At 36.3% G+C, this 26,295-nt stretch overlaps 1 protein-coding gene across 1 annotated transcript in view; it reads right to left on the bottom strand.

The window, feature by feature from the left end:
• DPYD (dihydropyrimidine dehydrogenase) overlaps positions 1-26,295 on the bottom strand; it is a 369,160-nt gene that overhangs the window by 294,781 nt on the left and 48,084 nt on the right. Inside the window, exon 3 of the mRNA XM_074907341.1 lies at positions 20,777-20,859. Within this exon, the coding sequence (XP_074763442.1) occupies positions 20,777-20,859 (83 nt within the window). The remainder of the gene's footprint in view (positions 1-20,776; positions 20,860-26,295) is intronic.

Raw genomic sequence — 26,295 nt, forward strand, 5'->3', positions numbered from 1 at the left:
AATGAAATAGGTTATTTGTTTTTTTAATTTAGCGAGATTTGGCACTGCTTTATGTAATTTTCCCTGGAGAAGAGGAACTATTTATATTCTTTAGAGCAATCATAATTGTTAATTTTCAGTGGCCCCGCATAAAGAAATTGTAGGTTTATTATTTTGAAACAAGACGACTACAGTTCTCAGTCTGGTAAAGACAGACAGTTTTGTGTAAAGCCATATTAAGTTTCTTCTGGTAGCTGGAACTTTCAAGAGAAGGTTTTTTTTCAAGTAAGCACATATCCATGTCTCTCTGGTTCAGCAACTGTTACAAAGAGGAAGGGGCACGCAAGTCCCACATTGAAAGTTCAACTTCCATCGAGTGAAACGTAACTAAGGAGTTCTCCCATCCTCACATAGTTCTTTTTTTTTCTCCCTGAATAAAGCCATTGCATGAAGCACCATGTGGTGCAATTGTGAGCACATAAAAATAACAGGTGTCTTGTCCTTTGATGTCCTGTCCATCAACAGTCCTAAAAAAGGATTTTACACACCTTTATACCACCATTCAAGTATCATGCACAGTCATCTGTACACAGCACATAATACAGCTCAAATTATATATCCAGATCAGATTATGCTGCCTCTATCTGACAGTAGTCATGAGAGCCTGTTGAAGGACCTTCCCAGGGCTCTGCTTAGAGACCTCAGTTTAGAGGTTTAAACTCACTATGAGGCAGGAGAGTGACTCAGCTATTACAGAGGGTTTGACCCTTTGTAAACCACCAGGTACCAGATCATAATCTGCTTCCCAGGCAGTTAGAGCGGGACCTCAGCTTTCAGGCTGCTTCTGATGAGCACTTTGACCACTCATCAGCCAGCCTGATTTTCAAGGAGAAAATGTAAGATCAGTCTGGAAAGTCGCAACTTTTCGAACAGCTACTCCATAAGCAAAGGAAGAAAGATCACATTACAAGACTTGACTCAGTCCCTCTTAACTAGTCATGTCATAGTAGGCCACATGAGGAACAAAAAAAAAAAAAAAGTAGACTCGAGACAAAAAAAAAAGGCAGAGAAACAAAAGGGGACAAAACTAGCTGGTTCCCTCCTGCCTCACCATCAGGATATCTGAAACTGGTCATTGGGGGTAAGGGGTAAGAAATTCACCAAATTAACAAGCTGAGATCATACCCTTACTTGAAAATGTAAGAAGAGATCTAACATTCCTTGCTGCTTTAAAACAACAGATGTGTCACATGCAGCACAGAATTACCACTATTTGTCCAGTAAACCTAAGAAATCATAAATAAATGACATTAAAAGCAATACAATAATTAATGCTACCTATTTTGCAAGAAAATTATTCTTAATTATGTCTCTATAGTTTGCCAGGCATTTTTATGCAAGTAGTCTTGGAGATATGCTGTATTTACATATTATTTAAAGAGTCCATCAGATAGTTCAAGTCTAGATTCCTTAAAAAACACAACTCAACAGCTTTATTGTAGCTACTTATATTAAAAAACCTGTCACTACACAATACATCCTGAACATAACTTCTTGTTTCGATCATCAGCTATACAAAAGAGAACATTTGATTTTTATGACCAACTTGAGCTTCTTGCTCATTACTGGCAACAGGAGAAGTGCTCCACAGTCCCACAACTACCCACCCTGACGCACCCACTCCCTCCAAAACTGGGACAATGAGCACCTCTGGCAGCTCTAAACCTTTATGACTTGCTTCCACAGGCTGACTCCCAACAAACAACCCCCAGCAGCGCTACAGGCTTGGGGAGGAGTGGCTGGAGAGCTGCCAGTCAGAGAGGGACCTGGGGGTGCTGATTGACAGCCGGCTGAACAGGAGCCAGCAGTGTGCCCAGGTGGCCAAGAAGGCCAATGGCATCCTGGCTTGTGTCAGCAATAGCGTGGCCAGCAGGGACAGGGAAGGGATCTTACCCTGTACTTGGCACTGGTGAGGCCGCACCTCGATTCCTGTGTTCAGTTTTGGGCCCCTCACTACAAAAAGGACATTGAATGACTCGAGCGTGTCCAGAGAAGGGCAACGAAGCCAGTGCAGGGTCTGGAGCACAGGTCATATGAGGAGCGGCTGAGGGAACTGGGGGTGTTTAGTCTGGAGAAGAGGAGGCTGAGGGGAGACCTCATCGCCCTCTACAGCTACCTGAAAGGAGGGTGCAGAGAGCTGGGGATGAGTCTCTTCAATCAAGTAGTAAGTGATAGGACAAGAGGGAATGGCCTCAAGTCGTGCCAGGGAAGGTTTAGATTAGATATTAGTATTTCTTTACAGAAAAAGGTTGTTAGGTATTGGAATGGGCTGCCCAGGAACATGGTTGAGTCCCCATCCCTGCAGGTGTTTAAGAGTTGCGTCGACATAGCACTTAGGAATCTGGTGTAGTTGGGAACTGTCAGTGTTAGGTTAATGGTTGGACAAGATGATCTTCAAGGTCTTTTCCAACCTAGATGATTATGTAATAGCATGCAAGGATTGCATCAGATTTTCCAGAAACTCTCAATAAGACCAGGCTGTTTCTTTCAAATGAAACTTATATGGGTTAAATATTACTGCACCTGAGTGATAATGAAGTATTAAATATTGACTTAGCTCTTCAGTATCTAGAACTGATACAAGTGGAGGGTGACAGGAAGAAAATTTCAAACAATCATATTTTTTAGAGTATTCCCACTGTCTTTCTAACAAGTATATTAATTAGCAACCTCCTCATACTGCAATAAATATACTTGTCAGCAAACCTCTAAAAAGAACAACCAGATGATAAGCAGGAGTCATTCCATGAAGCTAGTTCATTAATTACTGCATACTTTTCCACTATTATTCATCACAAGGATAATAAATGAGCCAGAAGGTAAGGTTTATTTATATTGTGATTACTTTCCCCTAGATTGTCAGTTGCAGAGGTTTTATGGTACTGGTCTACTCTATCAGTACAAAACCTGAGCAGGTTGTGTCGATCCAAAAAAAAAAAAAAAAATTAAGACAAGAAAAATTCAGAACATTGCTTTTCTTAAGACGAACTTACAACTATCAAACTACTGAAAAATATCCCAACTATTGCTTTAAATGCTTCTCCTTCAGGTATAGCAATTCAGAAAGACAGATCAGTGGGAGCTTCACGGAAGTGACATTTTCTTATCAATTTATGTATTTCCAATTAAAAGCAGAGTGCTTTGATGCAGAACAGCACACTGCTTTGTAATTTTGCAGTTACATAGCTGGTTTTCATTAGTTTTAAAGAAATGGCATCAGAAAATTATTTTAAAAAAACATGGATAAGATATATTGGAACACTGACACCAAGAATGGCTCTTTACATTCCATCATCATCTGGATGTTATTCCTACTCTTTGAATAGCTCTGCTACAATTCTCTTTGTAACCTCAAAAACCCCAATATTCATGAAGCTCATTCCTTCAAGAAAAAAAAGGTAAAATTGTTGTATTTTTACACAAATTTACAGCATATCTCTGCAGCTCAAATCTTGGTGATGCGGTACAGACATGCATTTTAGAAATGTTCACGGGCACCGACAGCTCCTTAAGAATGTTGCTCATATTTATTCTTTCACAAGTCAATTCTCACAGAAACAGGCTCATCAAGCTGTTCTGTATTTCTGTCAGTGCAATATAACAGGAACTGGGGAAACAGATTCCGTTTGCAAGCTATCTTGCAATTTAAAAAATTACTTCAAATTTAATTAAAAAACATTTTTTGCAAAAGAGCAGCTGAAAAGTCATTTTAGCTAAAAGGAGAAAATGCTTTCTCCAATTTAATTTTTCATATACTTTAAAATATAAATTAATAATGAAAATTTATTTTTTAAAAAAAATCACAGGCTATAATTTCATTAGGATTATTTGTCAACGAAGTTTCCATAAATTCTAAAATAGAAAGAAAACTTTCCCATCACCAGAATTTTGTCCTTCAGGGAAATATATACTGCACTGACAGTTTTGATAATAGTGAGTTATCATATGCATACAGATTTTTACTTGATTACAGACATCTAATAAAGTTCCATTTGCTCATTCTTTTTATGCAATAGAAGCTATGATGCTTTTCTAAATGGCATGTCTCAAAAGTTTTCTTTCTTCTTTAGTGTTTAAACATTTAAAACTCTTGAATTCTTCGATTTAGAAAATCTGGTCATTAGCCACTTCTCTAGAATGGGAATTTTAAAAGGAGCTTCAGGTGAGCTATCCATACACAACTGCAGGTTGCACACCTAAGGTCTCTGTAGAAACTTTCAAAAATCCCAGCCTAAGGATGGAAAATAAAAATTTAAAAAATTGAGCCTATTTGCAGGCTGGTAAGACTGCAGGTAACCGGACCTGCAGCCCCCAAAGCACATTTATTTCTGGTTCTAACAAAATGATATGAGGAGCACCTGTGCCAAATTCACCATATTATGTGACCTTCTTGCTTTCTGCCATCATTAAATCTCAGCAGCTGCTTTGTTTTAACCAGGGTCCATTTTTCAGGGTCAAAGATACATTCCATCTTATGTACTGGGAACAGTATCTTAACCTTACTCTAGAAGGTTTTTTCCTACCTAACAATATAAGAATATGTAATGTAATCAAACATCTCTTTACCTGTCCCTCCCATCAAGCAGCCTCCATAAAATGGCAGCAAAGAAACATGAGAAAGACCCTTAATAAAAATAACTAATCCAAAGCTCCCTTTTTGAAGGAAGATTCCCACTTGCATGCTGGAAATAATGGAAAAATAACAGATTTATTATTTTTTTGTTAAATTAGCACACATTTACAGATCCAGTTCCATCCAGGTGATAATGGACAGGCTGCAAGGGATTTTGGTTTTTAGTCTCTTAAGTGTTGCTTTTCTCCTTTTTTTTTTTTCTGAAGATATAAACCATATTTAGATTTCAATTCAAAGCACAGCTCTAGTTTATAGTACATAAAGATGTCTCTGAAGCACAAAGTACTGAATCAGAGAAAGGAAAGCACATCCCATCCTACAGTGGTGACATGAGTTATTTGCATAGTTGCCACAAAAGTAATAATTACACTGTAACTCAATGGGAACAATGGTAATTTCACAGTAGCTCATGTTGTTGTTATCACCCTATATCCTGATAACTGTGAAATTAATTTGTGGCACCACTGTATGTGTCAGCTTTAAGCTGTTCCCTAGGTAACATTACGCTGCCATAGAGAAGGAATGCTTGGCAGTAAAATGGGTAACAGCAGATTGATTATACAAAAAGAATCTTCCCTCTACATACAAATAACTTGGCAATCAGAGAAGATGATGAGAAAAAATCCTTCCCACTGCTTTTTTTTTTTAAATAAAAAAAAAAATAGTTGATGGTATTAACTGACCATTATCCATACACTAGAAAAATGCAAAGGTAAAACAAAATGAGCAAACTACCACATTATATTTAGTGCCATTGACCCATTGTTCTAACTGTAGCCAAGATGCAGCATAAACATGCTGAAAATTTCTTTTTCCTTCTTCTAGTCATTTCCCACGTTAACCATTAAATGGCAATTTTAAACATAAAACCAAATATACAGCGCTAAGACATATTTAGAAGAGCAACAATAGTGTAGGTTATGGTTTCACAAATAAATCTCACCTCATCTGAGAGGCACGGTCCTTTCACCTCCTGAACACTCAACATTATTTTGCAATACTACTACTGCCAGAGAGGAGTTCCACACTAAATATAAAAGACAACACTCTGCTACACAGTGCATGGAAATGCTTACAAATTTACTGGTGAAAATTCAGTGACACAACAATTGAAGATCTGATAAACAACAAATCATTAAATTTAAGGAATAGAATTTAATTTTAATTATTACTGATTGATAACAATAAATAAAACACTGAGTTTAAACTTTCCAGTCATTCTGCTTGGTACAGCAGTAGGTATGAGGCTTTGGATTAAAGAAAGAGGCTACTTAATTTTATAGAATTTGGATATTTCTTTCACTTTTAACCCAGGCCTATTTACATAGCATTAGAAATGCATTCTGTAATGCCTTATTCTCTTTCTGTATGTTTGTCTGTAAGGAAACAGGTGAAAAAAAAAAAAAAAAAAAATCACAGCATGTCACATATACAGACTCTGCTTCAGCTGGAGTTTTGTTACTGAAAAAGCAGCAGCATCTCAGTGTCAGCACTAGTCATCAAAGCAAACCAAGGTGTTGAGCAGATACTCTGATCCAGGATATCCAGGGACAAATATGTTTTGTCGCTCTGTAGTTTTGATCTTTCTCTCTGACTGATCCTCTTTTTATGATTGCTGTCCCCAAAACCCCTGACAGGTGATGTTCAAATGCGGGTTTGTTTTTTTTCCAATCCAAAAATAGAACTCTCGGAGCTCTGAGAGCAGCTTCAGGAGCCTAAAGCCAGCTTGGACAGTCCCAAATGTGTATTCTTCATTAAACGTTGGCACATTCTATGCCAAATTATGTCACTGATGCTAGGAAAATTTTCCCCGCCCTATACTCAAGTATTCACTGGAAAGGCACTCTGATCATTGCCACTATTGACCCAGGAATTCAACCTATATCCTTTGCCACATCAGCACACACCCTCGTCCATTCAACATTCTTCCACTCCCCTCTTCCTCATTGTGTGAGCCAATTCTGATGCACAAGGACCCTTAAATGGAGACAACATACACAACACACATTTGCAGTCAGCAAGCTCAATATATTAACTATATGGAGAATTTGCTAGTGCTTTTAACGCTGGTAGGAATTACTGAGCAATATCAGTACTGATTGATTCCCTTTTTCAGTCCCATTAATAACTGTCTGCAGTTATCTTTGCTTTGCTAGACCAGTGCAGAGCCTTGATGCTCGGCTAAGTCAGTGGTCATTTTTTTTCCACACACCTGACACTACTTTTGCCAGAAGGCGCATGGGCCAAGTCTGACGGCTGGCTTTTTAACCCCTGTGTATCTCCTCTGTTCTTTATTTTCTTTTATACACTCTTCAGGTGTCAGTGCTGGAACAACTCCAATCAGTTGGAACAAACATGCCTCCTGGAATGACAAATGCTGCGAGTGACAAACAACCTTCCATTTGCTGGATCAATGCTGCCAAAGGCATTCAGAAATACTTCAAGAAAGGTGTACATATGCATGTAAGTAAAGATCTTTGGAAAGCTTTAGATGCTAGTAGCAATTACTGTTTTTACTGTAAGCCCAAACTTACTACCACAGAGAAAATGTCTACGACCAAGAGGTGTCAGATACTCTTTTTAGAAGGCTGATTGAAAAATGAGTAGTGGGGATAAAAAAAAATGCCTGAGATAGGGAATTTTACCTTTATAAACATTAAATCAAACCAGGTGTGGTACAGCCGGTATTTTTACCTATGATACCATTCAATAACCTGATTGAAACTAACTGATGTACTCTGAGCTATCTGTGGTTCACAAAAACAAATCCCAACATTATTTTTAGCATGCACTGGTAACCACTGTAGCAAGACTGCTAATGAGGCTGAAGATTAACTCCTGAATTGTGAACTATTTGCTAATACTCCATAAGTGGTGGCTGCTCATCATCACATTTGAAACATGCTGAGATACACCATGGAGCAGTTTATAAAGCTACTCCCACACTACTTTAAATGTATTTATTTTGCTGAGGACTGTTCAAAATTGTAAATAATATTAGTGTATCTTTAAGACATTTGTGGTGTGTTGACTGCCACAGTACAATGGTGATGTCTACTGACTTGGGGAATGGCTTTAAAGCGATATGAAAATTAGCTGAAAATGAGACCAACCTCAAAAATTCTAAGCAATTCCTATCCAACCCCCCAGGTCTCAAAAGCAAAGTCACTACCAAAAAAGATGCCTTGACATCTCTGATTTGCCCCAGGTGACAAATTGCTGATATATTACTAGCTCTATGGGCTTCAAAAAGAAATGAGACAGTCTGCTGATATTATATATATATAGTAATTTTAAATCTTATTTTAGATATCTTTTTCCTCAAAAAATAGGACTTTTTTGGAGGAAAAATTTACATCATTTGACCAAATTAATGGAGTAGTTCTTTCCGATTTCATTAGATTCAGTAGTGTCTTGGAAAGAGAGTGTACATGACCTCTAACCATACAGAAATTATATCTGATTACTAAAACTACAATGCTGTAAACATAGCATCTCCAGAGAAGATCTCAAATATCTCTAGAATACAATGTCTCAAAATTAAGACATAAAATCCTTGCAATTAAATGACACCGAATAGATTTTGTATGACAATTGTCACATACATTCAGTGAGAGTTATTAGCCAGCACACAAAGTCTTAGAATAACTTCCATTGCACTTCCAGCCAACTGTAAGCTTGACGCATTACCTTGGAAGAATGCCACATTTCCCACTGTGCTAAACTTACTGAAACAAATAGGAAAGCAGCATTGCTGTGTTACATCCCTGCTTTACTATTGTGTAATTGGACCACACTACAGGAACAACACTTTATATTACAAACATTGAGTTACCATTATCAACTTGTGGCTTCGCACTCTCAGCACAAAACCAATAAATTCTTCTCTTACATCATTGAATTAAATGAGTACGATAGAAGAGAAAATATTAAAAGAAGTTGCATGTCAAAGCTCTGTTTGCAGTTATACTTTTAAGACAAAATAAATTTTATAACATGACATTGTTACGCTATCAGGAGAAAGAATGTTTAGCAAGGCCAATAGCAAAAGATGACTCAGGCCTTTTCAATTTAGGGGTAAAGTCTTCACTCACTCAGTGTACCCAAGTAGAATAAAAGAATAAAAACAGATCACAGAAGCAGGAAGTATAGGAAGATAGTTTTACACTTACGGAAACACATCTAATTCAACTAGGAAAGAGAGCAAAATATTTAAGTTTTATAGTCTCTGCTGGTTAAATGGCTACCTGTATTAGAAACGAAAAATCAAGGATTTCATCTGCAACTGGCTGAACATCGGTCATCTCCAATCTCCTGGATTATTAACCAGCCCTTGCCCATGATTCTAGCCACAGAAGAAATTATCTGTAGAACGGCTACATCTCTACAGCAGAAGATACCTAGAATGACTATATATATATATATATGAGCAGTGTCACGCAGCAGTAGGAGGTCTCTACAGCAAAACAGCTGGCATTAAGGCCAGACATAATCCTTCTTGAAACACGGGTTGTGTTAATTTCAACCTAGTTCTAACTTAGTCCTGTAGGCTTGGGCTTGAGCAACTGCCACGGACATCCATGTCTCTGCAACTTCTGCATCGCAGCTGCCTGTGCTGGCTAGCTTAGAGGCAGCACAGAAGTACTCATCTGCCACAAGGCAGGTCTCACAGCAGCAGCACATCCCCCTGCCCAGGCATGTGTTGCCTCATTGGCTTTGCTCAAATGTTGACTGAGTCAGTGAGGATGACACAGAGGCACCCCACAGGTGGGCCATGACTAAACGTATGACTACATAGAAGCCATTTAAGCTTATCTACATCTACCTCAAAAAAAGAAGTTATGCCAGATGCTGATAATGGTACAGATGTATCTCTCAGTGCAGGCTGAAAGATGCATTGAAGAAACGGGACTCTAAGCTCTGTTTTTGATACTGCTGCCACATGATACTCAGGCTTAGCCATGCAGTTGCAACTCTTGTTAGTGGAAAACAGTCAATATAGCCAGAATCTCTCCTAAATATATAAAAATTCCTATTTAAGTATTTTTAAACATCCCTGTATAGTTATTTAATTAGATGGAGAACAATTTTCACCCCAATTAATTATTTTATCTGAGAATAAATCACAAGGGAATACACTTCAGGACAGACCACCAGCAGTTGCCATGCAAGTAAATTTGCAAGGGGAAGACTGAGGTGTGGACACTGTGAGGAACAGCCCAACATCTAACAGCCAACCATGAGGCAAGGAACACGCTGTAGGTCCCTAGGATGAGCAACTGTTTTACACATGCTCAGGTGCATTTACTGTTCACTAGAAAAAACACAGATAAGCAGGAAAAACTGCTCAGGAAGCCCCTATATGCTTAAACAGGAAGACATGCCAGATAGGAGAAAAAGAAAACATGTGGAAAATTATTTTATAAATGTATCTTTTTCTATAATAAAAATAATACTCAAAGTATAAGTGTTTTCTTGCCCTTTTGGTAATACGGTCAGATACCAACCAAAACCGTTTTTTTTTTTTTTAAACACATTACAAAATACAAAGCAAGTGCTTGGTTAATACTAATTAATACTGACAAATGTGGAAAAATCTTCACTAGGTAAAACAGCAATAATAAAAGTATTAGTAGTATTAAACACTACTACTGAATAGTAGTAATAATAAAGTAATTACTATTACTATATTAGTAAATACTATTACTTTTAAATAGTAGTCACTATTTTTTAAAGTACAGCAATAGTAGAAATATTAAATACTATTAATAAATAGTAGGAAAACAGTAGAAGTACTACTTTAAAATATTTTACAAAAACTTATCACTTTTAAAATATTATTTTATTTTAATGGTGTCAGATTGTAAATCAATGTCTTTTGTAAGTATTCTCATGGAAATCACATTATAATTCTTTCCATTAAGTTCTGTTCCACACACATATCCATTATTAGAACTCATTTGAATGGGTCCAAATACTATGGTGATATTTAGAACTCTTCAGGGTTTATTTCACAGAACAAAATGTCTTTTTATTTTTTCTTTCTGCAAAAAACCTTGAAGTTCGGTATTGGACCAAGCCAGACTAAATGCTCCAGATTGGCTGAACAAGCTAAATACATACAAATTGAAACTTGCTGCAAACGCCTGCTCCACAAAGAACCTTGTCACTGCCAATATGCTTTGCACGTTACAAAGCATGTCCTAGACAAGCCGTACTGGTCATTCAAGATGGCAGGAGATGCTGCTCAAGAATATTTAGTTTGTTCCTTGATTCTCCATGACACCTCTTATGCTTGTCTCGCTCTACAAGCAGTTTCCTTTGTACAAACTGTTGCCTGAAATCTTAACACTTCTCACTCCTAAGGGTGCTAAAATTTAGTAGCCTTGCTTTAGGCACTAGTCGTGAAAGTCTCTGAGTGGTATTCTGAAAGACCTAAAGTGGTCTGGGGCTTAACTGGCTGCCCACCAACTTTTCAACTGCAAGCTCCAATAAAAGACATTCTCCTATAAAGTATCTGTGTTCCTTAGAAGTGAGGATGGAAAATTGTTTCTGCAAAATTTTGTAGCCAAATTGCTAAATGTGTGGTACTGATGCTAATTTATCTTCTTAACAACTAATTTATTGAAAAAATCCAATACAATTTACAGTCTTATTTTCAATAAACAATTGATTCCATTGGAACATTAAACTTAAATAAGCTTTTCTTGCTCTCCCAAATAGCCTCAAGTAAATAAACAAAATTTAAATTCAGAAGTCTACAGGGGAAGGGTAGATTAATTCTGAAGGAAGTTAAATATCTTGGGGCACAGCTGGACCCACAGTTTAATCTCTGAAACACCCTCATCCCAATATAGAAAACATTTCTAGGAAAATGGATGCTTGCTCTTACCCCCCAGAACCACAACAGCCAGCATAGTATAAAACTAGGACTCTTGAGAAGCAGCAAAAAGTGTAAGTGTAGCTACTATTATTCATTATAACTAAAGGGGTCTAAACATAATATAATCAGAAAATATAATGATGATCTGGCCACAATGAACATATGTTGCAAAGACACACACCACCTAATAAAGCATATTTGAATGAAGACTGTATTTTGTCCTCAAGCTCCTAACTTTGCTTTATATCCTGAACTCCAAGGAGAATGTACTCAGAGATGCCCATAGCAATACAAAGCCCACTGACTTCAAAGGACACCACAAAGGAGGGAAGAAAGATTACACTTTTTGAGGCTTTTGAGAACTACAGTAAATGTCTGAAAAGAAACAAGTGCAGATATATTTAAAATAGAACTTGTAAAGACAGACTGGTTTCTGACTGTACACAAAACGGAAGTTACCATAGGAAATAGGGTTTCTTGAATACATGTGGAACGTGGTACTCTTTAAGAGGCTGGCTACAGTGGAGATTAAATTCATGACTTACAAATAAACACCATGAGTTTCCACAGCTTGAATAAAACATCTGACTCCTTTGCCAAAGCTGTAACATACCCAGCTTCTGTGTACATCCCAGACTTCTTTTATGGTCTAAAATGGTATAAGACACCTTCTAACTAAACTATCCAAAGTCTTGAAACATAACATCAAATATCAATAATTTACAAAAAGCCATTGCTCACAGCAAGACCACCACAAAATTTCCTTCACGCATCTCCACACTTTTTAATTTAATTTCTATTTAACGAACCATAACCTTTCTCCAAGTTTATAGGCTGATGAAACTAAGGTATTCATAAACCTGGTAGTCCACATTGTATACAGTTTCTAGCAATCCAGTGCATTTTTTCCTGATTGTTAATGGCAGCAAAGAACAAATTTCAGAAATATTTTTAAACCTTGATTTTTGACAAGTAACAAAGGGGGAACCCATAGAGTGAACTCAAGATTCTGTAGTGCAATTTTCTACTCTAACAGTTTGCAGACGAGCGGCTATTAGTCACTGAAAGGTATGATGTTGCATCCACTGCATGCCATCTTTGGAGTCTTTGTGGTAAGCCATCTGCCACAGTGGTTTTCAAAATCTCTTTCACCACCAACATCAGACAACATCTCCTGCAGTTTGCTAAAAAGCAAAATTTTGACTGTTATCCAATTCTTTCCTTTAAATCATAAAACTAAATGGTTGAAAAGCAAAAACAGGCTCCCCTTCCTTGAAGTGACAGAAAAGTGGGTTTTGTGTTCTCCTCTTCCCTCTGAAATATTTTTTGGGAACGGTACACATGAATACAGCAACTATGTATTTACCATACACAGAACAGACCTGCAATACATACAAGAAAGGGTATGAAAAACATTCAAGATTTTACCAAAAAATGTTTGTGTAAGATCTTGCCTAAAGCACACTTCAGTATATCAACAAAAGTAGTAATTGCAATGCAGTTTCCAAAACAATGAATATTATTTGTTACTTTATTTTACTATATTGCTTGCTATTTTGCTAACAAAGCTTTTGTTCTAGATCTATGTACTGTTTATATAAACTACAAGGCATAATTCAGTCCTCTGATGTAAAGGAACTGTGAATCTACATTGCCAATTGGAATCGCAAAAAAAATTCAACATCTTTTTACATCTGCCAGTCATAAATATCATCGACGCACAACTTTAGGTCAAATGCTAGCTAGGTGACTAAAGGAAAACAATCTAAGTTATCTTATCTCCTCCCCTGTAATATCTAAAGAAACAAGCCTATCCTCTGTCTACATCACTAGATCAAAAATAAATTACAATTCATAAATTAAAAATGAGAAATTATATAGAATATTTTGAACAATGTGTGTGCAACAATCAGCTGAAATAAACTTGGAAATTTAATTCAGTATTAAATTTTCCAGTGAAGGTATTATGAAGTTGATATTCAACAGAAGAGCCCATCTCACAATCAAGCTCAAAACAAAACACTATAGTTTTTTCAAAAATATATAAAGCAATGCAATTACATTCTAAAGTGTAGAAGATAAACATTATCACTAGTTCCACAAGATCTTCAGTGTGAATTATACCTGTGACTTGAAACAATGAACATGTATATCAGAACCTTCTTTTTTAATTGAAAAATGAAATATGAAGTGCTTTAATTATCCATGTAAATGATACAGAAAGACAATGTAAGTTCTAATAACTATCACAAAAATAATTACATTAATGTTACAGATTCCTATACATGCTTGGTGTTACAGCTCTGCACAGTATCTGCCTGTAGACAGAAATTATTCCATTGTGGTAAGATCTAAGCAATGCATCCCAGGCACTGCTAGGCCCCCAGAGGGTGGCTGGTGGGTGACTCAGGAGTTAATTAGCCAACGAAGAGCAAGGTAAAATTGCATGAACACAGAACCTTGATAATGCCACTAAACAGTCTCTAGCACCCAAGCAGCTTGTTCAGTCACAGCTATCCTTATACAGGGCTGTTGCACTGTGAAGATATATGGCTAATATTTGGTCAATACAAATGATGACAATCTGTTTCAACCGTAAGGTACACTAAGGATGATAGTGAAGTTCTGATTATAAAATGGGACTCAAAACAAAATTAAATTTACTTCTATTAGCCACATAGGTCTTTACTATGGAAGTACTACTAAAAGTTCTCAAGTGCTTCTAATATTTTGCATGTATTCCTATGCAACACCAAACGTAACTAGCAACACTAGCATTCTGAGGCATCTGCTTATTTCCATATGCTATTAATAATATGTTAAATTTATAAAATTGTCAAGATACATATCTAGAAAAGATATTCTAAAGGGAGCATGGTCTATTCCCTAAATTCCAGTTTTGTGGGTTGTTTTGTTTTCAGTCTGAGAACATCCTTGCAGTTAATTTTATTTAAGGAATATTTCTAAGGAAAATGTAGTCTAAATAAAGTTCCAAATGAATAATCCTATAAATCAAAGTGGTTTACCTAGGCAGTATGTCCTCTGGGGTGCAGGAGCGTTTGGTGGTTGTTGGGGAGACATCAGAGGAACATGCTGGTCACCCAACAAGGCATAGTGTTGTTGCACTTTGAAAGCAGCACATTTTTGTTAAATACATATGAAGCGATCACTTGCGTCTCCTCTAAAAACATGCCCCAAGCAGTATTCAAATGATTGCACTGGAAAGAAATGTAAAGATAGAAGAAGGTGGAAGAGAAATTTGAACTTACTCCCTCAGTCCCGACTAAGCATACTAATCACAAGACTGGTGGCTACTTTGTATCACTGGAATTCACTCCAAAGGCTTCCACCTCCCCAGAATGAGAAGGATTTCTTTGAATAGTTGATCTGTGAGACCTGAATCAGGAACCCAGAAGCAATTATCTTTTCTCCTCCTCTTCGCCTTCCCTTTCAGTTTACCTGAGATTGGTCCCATTTCTCACAACAGCTTAAGAACAATACAGGAAAGCAGGCATACTTCTAACATGACGTATTTCTCATTCTCCTTATATTCTCATTTTCCTCATATTTCATGCCTGCATTTCTCTAACTCTTTACCTCCACGATGTGGCTTTTTAAACTGGGAAAATCAAGTTGCCTGACTCAGAACCAGAATATGAACCTGTATTTGTCACATCTCAGGCCACAGCCCTAACAAGTTGGTTACTAGATATTTTTTTGTGCTGCTGCCTTGTTTTATTCACATGTTTTTAAATCCCTAACTTTTACTCTGCAAACTACTGAACATTTGTGAAATCATGGAACTTCTTACACTGCAATTTTCTTGGGTTTTGCCCAACCATAGAAACTATTTGTTAAACACATTTGAGAGTCTAGACCATATTAAAAGAAGCTTGATTATTACTAACCCCAGTTTATACAGTTGTCAAGACAACAGTGAATATCATCATTAACAGAAACTGTTTCTACCAAACTGGAAATCACAGTTGAAGCCTCACTCTCATGTTCACATTATCCAAAACCATATGGAAATACATGAATGCAAAAGAAAATTCCAAATGAACTTTGGTATCTTTTTATACTGATCCAAATAGACAAGTAAACTTTCTCTCTCCTTTCCCACTTTGAAGTACAAAGAAATATGTTTCAAACTTCCTTTATTAACAAGCCTATACAAAACTACTCAGCTTTGATTTTCACCTGCAAAGCTTTCCTGCATACTAACTCAGTCAATGTTCAGAAGACTGACTGTATACATATTCTCCAAGTAGGACCCATTCATGTATTCAACATCTTACCCATCTTACTAATTGCTCACTGCCATAAGACACCATCGTGGCTTACCAACTCAATTCATAAGTAAACGATTTCAACACCAGATTCAGAAGATGTTAAACACTATGGTTTCATTTGTCTGACACCAGATTCATGAAATCTACACTAGACACAGGCCTAAAGCATATTACTAGTATAGCGTTCAAAAGCAATCTATCATCTGCTGAAGTGGTTGATACTCCAAAGGGTTGCGCTGTAGTTCAGAGGGAAAAAAGAATAAAAGAAAAAAGAGATGAGTGAAGTCCTGCCCCTGGGGAGAAACAGCCCGAGGCACCAGTACAGGCTGGGACCAACCAGCTGGAAAACAGCTTTGCAGAAAAGGCCCTGGGCGTCCTTGGAGGATGAGCTGAACATGGGCCAGTCCTTGCAGAAAAGGCCAGTGGTATCCTGGGCTCTGTTAGGCACAGCATCACCAGCAGTTCAAGGGGGGAGATTCCTCACCACTGCGCAGCACTGGTGAGACACACCTGGAGTGCTGTGTCCTGTGCTGGACTTCCCAGGACAATAGACATGGACATACTGGAGCAAGTCCAGCAAAGGGCCACTGAGGTAATTAAGGGACTGGAACATCTATCACATGAGGAGAGGCTGAGAGCACTGGAGACATTTAGCATCAAGCAGAGAAGGCTCAGGGGGATCTTATCAATAAGTATAAATACCTGATGGGAGGGAATAGACAACAGAGCCAACCTCTTCTTAGTGGTGCCCAGTGAAAGGGTAAGAAACAACAGGCACGAGCTGAAACACAAGGAATTTCAGGGTTTGGGGTTTTTTTTAAAAAGGGGGGGGTGGGGGTGGGGGGGTGGTATTGGTTTTTTTTGTTTGGGTTTTGTTGATGTTAATTGTGAGGATGTTTGCCCAGAGTCTGTGGAGTCTCCATCCTTGGAGATATACAAAACCTGGCTGCACACAGCCCTGAGCAACATGCTCTATTTGACCCTGCTCTGAGCAGGAAAGCTGGTGTAGATTAGTGATCTCTGAAGTGGAGCATGAGCAAGACAATCCACTTGGAAGCAGGAAGAAAATATTTTTTGTACCATTAACAAATATTTTTTTTTAATTGGTAGTGTTTATAACATCTTTATCTCATCCTTTTTTAATTTCTATTCTTGTGTGTGTTTTATAACACACAATATATTAGTACAGTGATACATGTATATGATTTATAAAGAAATAAACATACACATATTGAAGGTGCATGCTCAAAAATATCTTGCTGGTGCACAGTCAAAAAAGTTGGGAGACCACTGGCCTAGATCATCTCCAGTGGACCCTTCCAACTTCAGCAATCTGTGATTCTCTATTTTGATAAAACAGATGCCTGGACACAACGTGAGTGAATGGATTCAGTGGAAAAAAACTGCCCTTCCTGCGAGGTGATGTCTGTTGCTCTCTGAAATTTGTCCTTCACCTTGTAACCCTTCACCCAGTAACGCTCTAAACCTTATCTTCTTCTAAATTGATATTAATAATTGGTTTTGGATTTCTTCCACACTTCTCCTAAAAATTACTTTATAGTTTGGGGGAGTTTTCATTATGGTTGTTTTTTTTTGTTTCCAAGACTCCCCAAGGCTACTTTACCATACTTTCCCAGAGGAATGGTTACCGCAGCAGACCACATTCTGCTTTTGCCACCTATGAAAAGACTACCAGGGTCAGCATACAGTTAGCTATGACACTTCCTCCTCCTTAAATATTTATCTCCTTGTAGTAGCCAAACCAGTCTAAGAGATCCTTTAAATTTCCAGATGGAGCTTTACTGAGTATAAGGATCCAGATTTTTTACAGTGATTATATATTAAGAACAAATTGATGCCTGTTTAACAAAAGCTTAATGCTCTTATTTATGTCACCTGACATTATAGGTATATATCTATGCTATTTTTCTGCCAATTTTACTACATAAAATACCCAATTAAATTATCATATACACATTCAAGGTATGTAAGGCAATAGTCAGTCCATTTATAAACCCCATTCAAAAAACTAATGTCTTTTTATTGTTTACTTAAGCTTTTCAGTTGCATTAAAATATAATAATAAATAAACCATTTGGACTATGTTAACAAAATAAGCAAAACATTGGGTAAATTGAATGCTTTATGATTTCATCTGCAATCATAAGTAAACCAAATTCTTACAATACCACGTTTTATACACTAAGTAATGGTAAGCTACTATCAGCTCATTATCTTATTCAAGGTCTAAAATAATATGTAAAGTAGAACTAGAGAAAGTTTATATGCTTTATGATCATTTCAAAATCCTTCAGAAAGTTTATTTTGCATACATCTATAGACATAAACAAAAAAGATGATTTTCCTGTAATCCTTAATTTGAATACCATTCAGTTTCTGAAGAGGTGGAAAAAGAACAAGACTCTTCTTGGATATTAGTGGTTGCTTATGCAAAGCACAGTGATATTCATAGACTGGAAATGTACCGAATCCCATATTAAATTGACCATTTTTCTCAAAGAGAAAGTTAAAATGGAAGGTCTCGTTCCAAACAGGAACACTGGGGAAAAATGTTCATTGTATTTCTCATCTGGCAGACCAGTAGTAGCACTCTGGGAAATCAGAGAAGATTTGGGCAGACTGCCCACTCAACTTAAGGCTCATCTGAGATCCACATATATCCCCTTAGCTATCCAGCTAGGATTTTTTTGTTGTTGGCATTTTCATGCCCACATGCTTTTAGTGCCTTTGTGCAATATACAACCCTCTCCACATGCTTCCCTTACTAAAAGGAGGCAGGTATCTCACAATGCTGAGGCCACCAAATTTATGGTCCCACGCCTGGTCCAATGTCCACTATAGTTATAGGAAAGCAAAGTGAAATTTAATCTGTCAGAATGTAGTATTTGAATTACATATGCTACAGATAATCTTGGGATCCAAATACAAAAATGCAGCCACCAAGGATAGGGGGTGACTATGTGACTATGTAGCAGTTGAAAGACTGTAGAGCCTAAGATAACAAGTGTCTTTCACACGCATTTAGAAAAATACATACACCTACACACATATACCTCTCTAAATTAACATTTTGCACCTTTGATGTGTTACTGAAGTATGTTATAAAAACATACTACAGTCTTAATTTAGTAAGTCAGGTATTTTCTTTACCTCCATAGAAACAACTGAGAAAGAAATCAACCATATAATATTGACTGCAATTAAGAGAATTCCAGCACTGCACAATATCTGTCACACTTCGCAATCAATAACTATTTCTCAGAATGGCTTGTACAATAGCAGAAATAGCCAGGATACAAAAATTTATGAGATAGTAAAGTGCTTTTTATTGTATGCACAGCATAGAATCATGAGAATCTTCTACACAGTCCTTGTAACAGAAACATGACCTTTGAAATGCCAAAGATCCCTTTGCTAGTGAATGTTTATCACCAAAGAGCTGTCAGCTCCCAAGTTTTTAAAAGATGAACTCTGCTGAGTCATGTATCGCAAAACACCACAAACCTGCCCATGGAAAATTGTTACAGAAGAGTAGGAATTTGAAATCCAATTTGTTGAAAATACTAAACGTAGCTTCATATGCCAAAAGTTCCCCAAATCTTTATTTTAAATCACTTTCCATTTAGTGGCACTACATGAAAAGATTTACATATACAGAACTGACTACATAGGGAAAAAACCCTAAATGTGTGAAGCAAAACAAGCAAAAAGAAAGAAATCACAATTAGAAAGGTGAATGCCATTATTTTTACAGTTATTTGCAACATTCATAGTTGAAATGTTCAGAAAGGAAAGAATATAATTTGGAGGTAATAAGAAAGGCTTCAGATGAGGCAGGTTGCATTTCAAGTCAGAGTATCTTTACAAGCACATATTCATAGCAGGATACAGGAGACAAGAGCATCATGAACATAAAGTCAGTCATGCAGATAAAGTCATTCACACACATCCATAAATTTAAAGGATTACGAACACAATCAAAGCAAATGGGTGTAATTAGTTTTTCAAGAAGATTCCCCTTTTTTTTTTTTTACTTTTTACTGTGGTAGTGCAACTCTTAAGAAGTTACTCTGATATCAGGCAAGTGAAACGAAGTACTATGTTTGCATCATTACATTTTGCTATGCAGCTTTCAAATCCTTTAAAAGTACAGGTTACTATAATTTTCTGATCCATGCTTAATATTATAATTAACATCTTCCTCATTATTCACTGAGTTATTTTAGAATATCTGTCTTTGATACCACCACCTATCAGCATAGTAATCATTCCCTTTTCAAGATACTATAACTGGCAAGTTTCTTTGGAGTCCTGTACCCAGATACTATACAGTGCAAGTAAGGGTGACGGAAGATTCATGTACCAACTAATTTTAACCTCCTCTAATAAGCATTAAGTGCAATGATATGAGGATATTAAGCAAAATATACAGCTCTACAATACACGAAGGACCAGATAGATTTCAGCGTTCCATCAGCAAAACCAAAATCATGTAAATCTAGTGATAGAATCAGAGTAAACAGGAACTACATATATAAAAATCAAATCCAATTTAAAAGCAAGCACAGGTTTATTCAAACAGCATTGTACAATTGGTTTAACACTTACAGAATTTAGATGAACAATATTTTCCTTCACTTACAGTTTAGTATAAATATAAAGCAAGGCACCCCTTAAGCATTTTAAATAACAAATTAAACATTTACGTTTTTTACTGTGCAGTCAGGCTTAACATTTATGCAGCTTCAAAACCAAAGTACAGCCTCAAGGGAAGCCTCTCCACTGACAAATTAATACCTTAGAGAATAGAGCTGAATGGTGGCAATGAACTCATTTGTTCCCCCAATAATGAAGAATGACTCTTTCTTTACCACATCTGTGACTGTTGCTATGGTGACCCAGACTTACCTCATTGCTTCTCGAAGTGCTCCTCGCTCACTAAGAGTCGTGTGCTTGATGTCATCAAAATTATTTTCTAGTTTCTCACAGTTCTGCAACAAATGGAGAAATCCATGTAAGGCTCTTAAACAGTATATTGTACATGCATTAACATTATTTAACATCATGCAAACAAAACTGATTTATATTATGTAACCCCAAATTAAGCATTCTGTTTTAATTACACAGGAGTCATTAAAGACATCGAGAACTCAGAAACAAAGTAAACATGAATCTTATTACATGGTTGTCATGGAAATCATCTTATAAATGTTCCATAATGAAATGTACAGAATTTTTACTTTTTTCTTCTTTGAAAAAAAAAAAAAAATTTCCTTTATCAGTATGCGAGGCTACAAAGCTACTATACACACACAGACGAGAACAGAAACCTAAATGTGCAGTTTAGTATTATAATAAAAGTTCTAAATTCTGTCACAATGAAACAGGCACTGTTGTTGGAACAAATCGATCATATTTAATTCATATTTAATTTAAATTTTAAAATATAACAGAAAAAGATTGTTTATAGATACCTCAACCACTTTTTTTTCAACCACGTTTTTTCCAGATTAGAGCTCACCACTATTTCTAAAAGTAATATGAAGCCAACAATTTTGTGACAATAAATGAAATAAAACTTCACTATATTCTGTTTATTATTATTAAATGTGTGACTGATTCCACTACTCCAGAGTGCTGATCCTTCTGCTCCCATAAAGGCAGTAAAATTGTTTCAGAAGATGCTGGGGAGTACAGAAATTTGTATCTGTGCAAAGCGATTATGAAATACCTGCAAACAAGAATTCTCTAATCATCTGCAGCATCCGCAGGATTTCTGTATTCTCTCGAGGCTTCATCAATACCGGAGGCTTTTAGGTTACCCCTGTTCTCTGCAGCGCCTTTCTCCAATACCAAAACATACCTCTGGGAGGCATAATTTTGCCATATGGGTGTAAAAGAAGTTGCAAGCGTAACAGTTACTGTTGCTAACATCCTTGAAGGCAGGATTGTCAGGCTCTTTATGCTACTAGCTTTCAAGAAAAATGTGCACTATTATTTGGTCATACCGCTTTCACAGTTTTTAATATCTGATATTAATTTTCAAGTCCACATCTTAAAGATAGTTATAGTAAATACAATAAAAGTTACCTATTGTTATTTCTTTTGTGCATTGATTCCTTTTTTTTATATAATTACATTCAATTTGAGGCTACAATAGCATTACTGGAAAGGAAATAATTAGATATCTGTAAATGACCCAACAAGATATTTTAGCTTGTCCAATTAAAATTTAAACTGTCATTATTTTTAAATAAGATTACAGACTTTTAAATACAAAGTTTTAATGCTTTAACAATACATTTCTGAGCAGGAGAAACAAAGCTGTGTTTGGAACTTTTGCAATCTTTTTTCTCCCTTAAAAAAAATTATTCATGTCTTAAGCAAATCTTATCCCATGGCTAATCTCATATTTTTTCTTTGTTTATATTACAATCAGCTGTCCTTTGCATGTCAAAATCCTACTCAAAAACTCAAAGAGATTACGCAACAAAGACTGGGAAGCTCTACAATGAAGTATTCCATTATTTAGATCAGCATACATTGACCTTCAGCTCCAAGCACATACAGGCAGATCAGTCATTTAAAATACACAAAAGAAATCCAAATTGACAATTAATAAAGAATTCTTGATTCATCAGTATTAAACTGAAAGTATCTGTGCAAGTAAAATCAAACCTCTCATCCTCCAGAAAAGCAGACCAAAGGAAACAAGCACCAAAAGACAAAAGCAATCCTGTGCCACCAGAATCTCAGCACAGGTTCAGAAATTCTGAGCATCACACAGTTCATTTCTCTTGACCTTGTGGTATAAAGCACATAGAAATGACAAAGGATCCAAAGCACACAGATTTTTATCAAACACAACTAAATCTTCTCTATATCATACAGGCTAAAATAACCGATGCCCTCCATGTGGAAAATGCTGAAATGTGTAAATGGAGCTGGTACTACTTCTTTGCCTACACAGACCATACTGTGTTAATCAGCTGAAGAGCCACAAAGGTGGCCCATATCTAATGAAAATGCTGTGATCATGTAGCCTTACACACAAATATTCCATCTCAGCTATAAACCCAATGCAAAAATGAATAGATAACCCAGAACAAAAAATTGCTCAAATTTTAGAGACTCAAATAATAGATGTTTTATCAATTCATTTGGCAAGAAGATTATACCATTTCTGAGAATTGTTTCTGGACAATATCTTTCTCAGTTACTTTAAGCCAAATAGCTCTCATCAAGGTACACCACTTGGAGAGCAAACTCCATTTTCCATTAGGAAAAAATGAACTGAAAACTGAGCCAGATGCAAACTCTTGAAGGAAGATGACCTCATAGTACTATGTCATCAGTTACTGCATACATACTGAACAGGAAGCGAGCAAGTATTGATCGTACCCACTGCTTTCCAGTTAGAGTTGCAATCATCCAAAACAGTATGTTGGATTCTCTCAGAGAAAAGAGAACAGGATGTCTGAAATACCAAATATAAGCATAGCTAGAGGTGCATACGTGACACTTCTTCATCGGTCTGAGTACCAGCTCACATGCTACATTTGCAGATCGTCTGAAAGGATATCAGTTTATAAGAAAGGCTACCAATATGAATGAAATTGTGAGCATGAGAATACTCTGAAGAATCTGTCTGGGAAATGATGAAACTTCGGTAGACCGTGACTAGGGTGAGCTTTACATCCTTAAGTATTAAATTAGTAGCAAAAAATAGAGTAGAGCTCATTCTATTACCTAAAGAAACAGAATAGAGCTCATTCTATTATCCCTGCTACCAAACAGATTAATATCTATAAACATCTTGCACAGGGCAGTATGGTTTGGCCCATAACACTTCATAGATTTAAGTATAATGAGCAATTAAACTCCCAGGTGTTTCATTTCAAGCAGCAGCTAAAGTAAAAAAATCACAACACAAGCAATGAAAAAAAATGGGGTTTTGGTGGCTTACTGCCAAGCGATTTTCTGTGGGTATAGATAAAGTCTAGAAGTTTTAACTCTATGATTCAATAATTATATAGTACTCTATATATTATCACTGTTGACAGGTCTATAGTGCTGTATGATACTAAACTAAATATCACCTTCAAGAAGTTCAGGAGGAAAAATAAGTACTGAGATGCAATTAGGGACATGGTCATCATAAGTCAAACTACCACTGCACGTCAAAAAGCCACAAAAGTCTAAATACTGCTTCTTAAAAGATTCTAGCATAAATACTTTGAAGTTTTTAAATGAACCAAAAAGCAAGAGAGTGGGGAAGAGATTTTATATATAAGTAAATGACTTATCATATGAGATCTTAACTAAAACTACATGACAGCTAGTTAAAACGGGAGGTGTAGACTGGCTATCCACAAATATCTGTGGCATCACACATAGCATACTGGTGGAACATCTTCTCAGAAATGAGAAAGATGAATGATGAATATATGAAGATGAGGAAGAAGAAAGATTAATGAACAAATTGAAAAGCTTTTCCTCCCATAACCACAAAAATATTACTTTTTTTCCTACTGCAATTTATTCTTGTTAATAAAATAAACTGCAAGCTTTGGGAGCAAGGACTATGTGCTCATAATTCTGTATTTTCAGTTATGGTAAGCAATAATATTAATAATTTCATTACGAAGTTTATAATAATAATCTAACAGTCTGAGTAAAATCAGCAACTACCAAATCCAAAGTACTCTTACTCTTTGACACTGGTTGAAGTAACAAACTAGCTCACATAACTGAGAATATAAATAAAGATTCACTCTAGTTTTAAATAAAAACCTAGAATTCTGGCAAAAGTGAAGCTGTACTTTTTAAAACACATCTCTAAACATTCATCAGCTTTGGTGTCCTGCATATGTTTTTGTCTTCGATGGAAAAGCCCTCTTTGCTTGACTTAAGTAATTTGAAAAGTAATTCTTGATTTGGTCTCTTGGTTCAAATCCAAAACTTTGCAGAGGTATCTCAGAAACCAAAAGCAGTCTATTGCCTGGTGTCACCATCTCCCTAAATCACAAAAGCACTGCTGCCTCTTCTCTGCCATGACAGGCCTAAGTGTCAGAGTCTTGAGAAGACCATAACTCAACCTCACCCATTCTGCGATGTAGTATCGATAGAAGAAGTGACGCCACTTCCATTGAAATCAACTAAATCTTCCATCCAGTCAAACAAGAGTGGGATCACACTAAGCCATATCCTGCTACTTTAACTCTATCCTGAAATTCTTCACATAAGACTTTCAAAAGTGTTAGTATTACAGATGTCTTACACACATTTTGAGATAGTTGAGAAAATCTTTTGATCTGACAACAGTGTAAGACCTATTCTAAGGCAGCCGGCATCACTGAAGTTGAGTAGATCGCTTATCCTAGTTGATACACTGCCAAATCAAAAGCCATACTTAAAATACCGTTTCTCTTCTGTGAAATAAGTTTTTAGGTAAGTAGGATCATTGAATTCTTGGAATTCATTGCTTCCACGTGGTTTTAGGAGATTTTCTTAGAAAGCCTGAGTTTTTTCCAAACATTTGTGAAAGTAAATCTCACATTTTTCTGTCAAATGTTCTTTGTGTATTAAGCATAAGGAATGTACAGAAATTGAAAGATGGAACAGCTCTCACCTGTTCAGTTTGTATTTACTATTGCTGCTAATGTTAAAACAAATTCATTTTCTCCTGTTTTCTCCTTTATAAACCATGAAAAAGGTTCCTACAGAGTATGTTATGTCTTAATTTTCTAATGTTTATGCAGCCAAATTTTAAAACATGCATATTAAATGTATTTGTTCGTAGATTTCTGACTGCTTAAAATGAGACAATCTGGTGTAAATTCTGACGGACATAGTAGCTTCCTCTGATATTTCAGTTAGTTACCTTTAAGAGGGTAGGCTCCAATGACAGACTGACAAAACTATATGTTGAGGACATATAGAGTCTACTGTAAGTCCTGTACAGATTCAGCAAGAAAAGTCTCAAATTTTGGTCCAAAAATTGCTTAAAATGTCAAGTCTCACACATGTCACAAGGCTGACCACATTAGCTAGCCCTTTTGAAAATGGCCATATTGTAGAAGTTATTTCCTTTAACAAAGTTGTACTAAAAAAGCTGACTTCTTCAGGGAACCATATAAAAAATGTAGAATGCTCATTTCCATACTGATCTTCTTATTGATATATAAAATGTTAACACCAGTAATCACTTGCTATTCTGGAAATGTGAATTATTTTATCAGTAGAAAACTTTAGAAATAACTAACTTGTGTTTTATAAACCTAAAGCAACATTATAATAGTAATCTAAACTGTAATATATTGCTGCAAGGATAATTATTAAGGGAAAACACAGCTGACATTTTCTGATTTATGCACACAATCAGAGATGGAGTCCAAGGACTGTGACATAATTATCTTCATGCTAAC

This window comes from Athene noctua, chromosome 5 (assembly GCF_965140245.1).
Source record: "Athene noctua chromosome 5, bAthNoc1.hap1.1, whole genome shotgun sequence".
Classification (NCBI taxonomy): domain Eukaryota; kingdom Metazoa; phylum Chordata; class Aves; order Strigiformes; family Strigidae; genus Athene; species Athene noctua.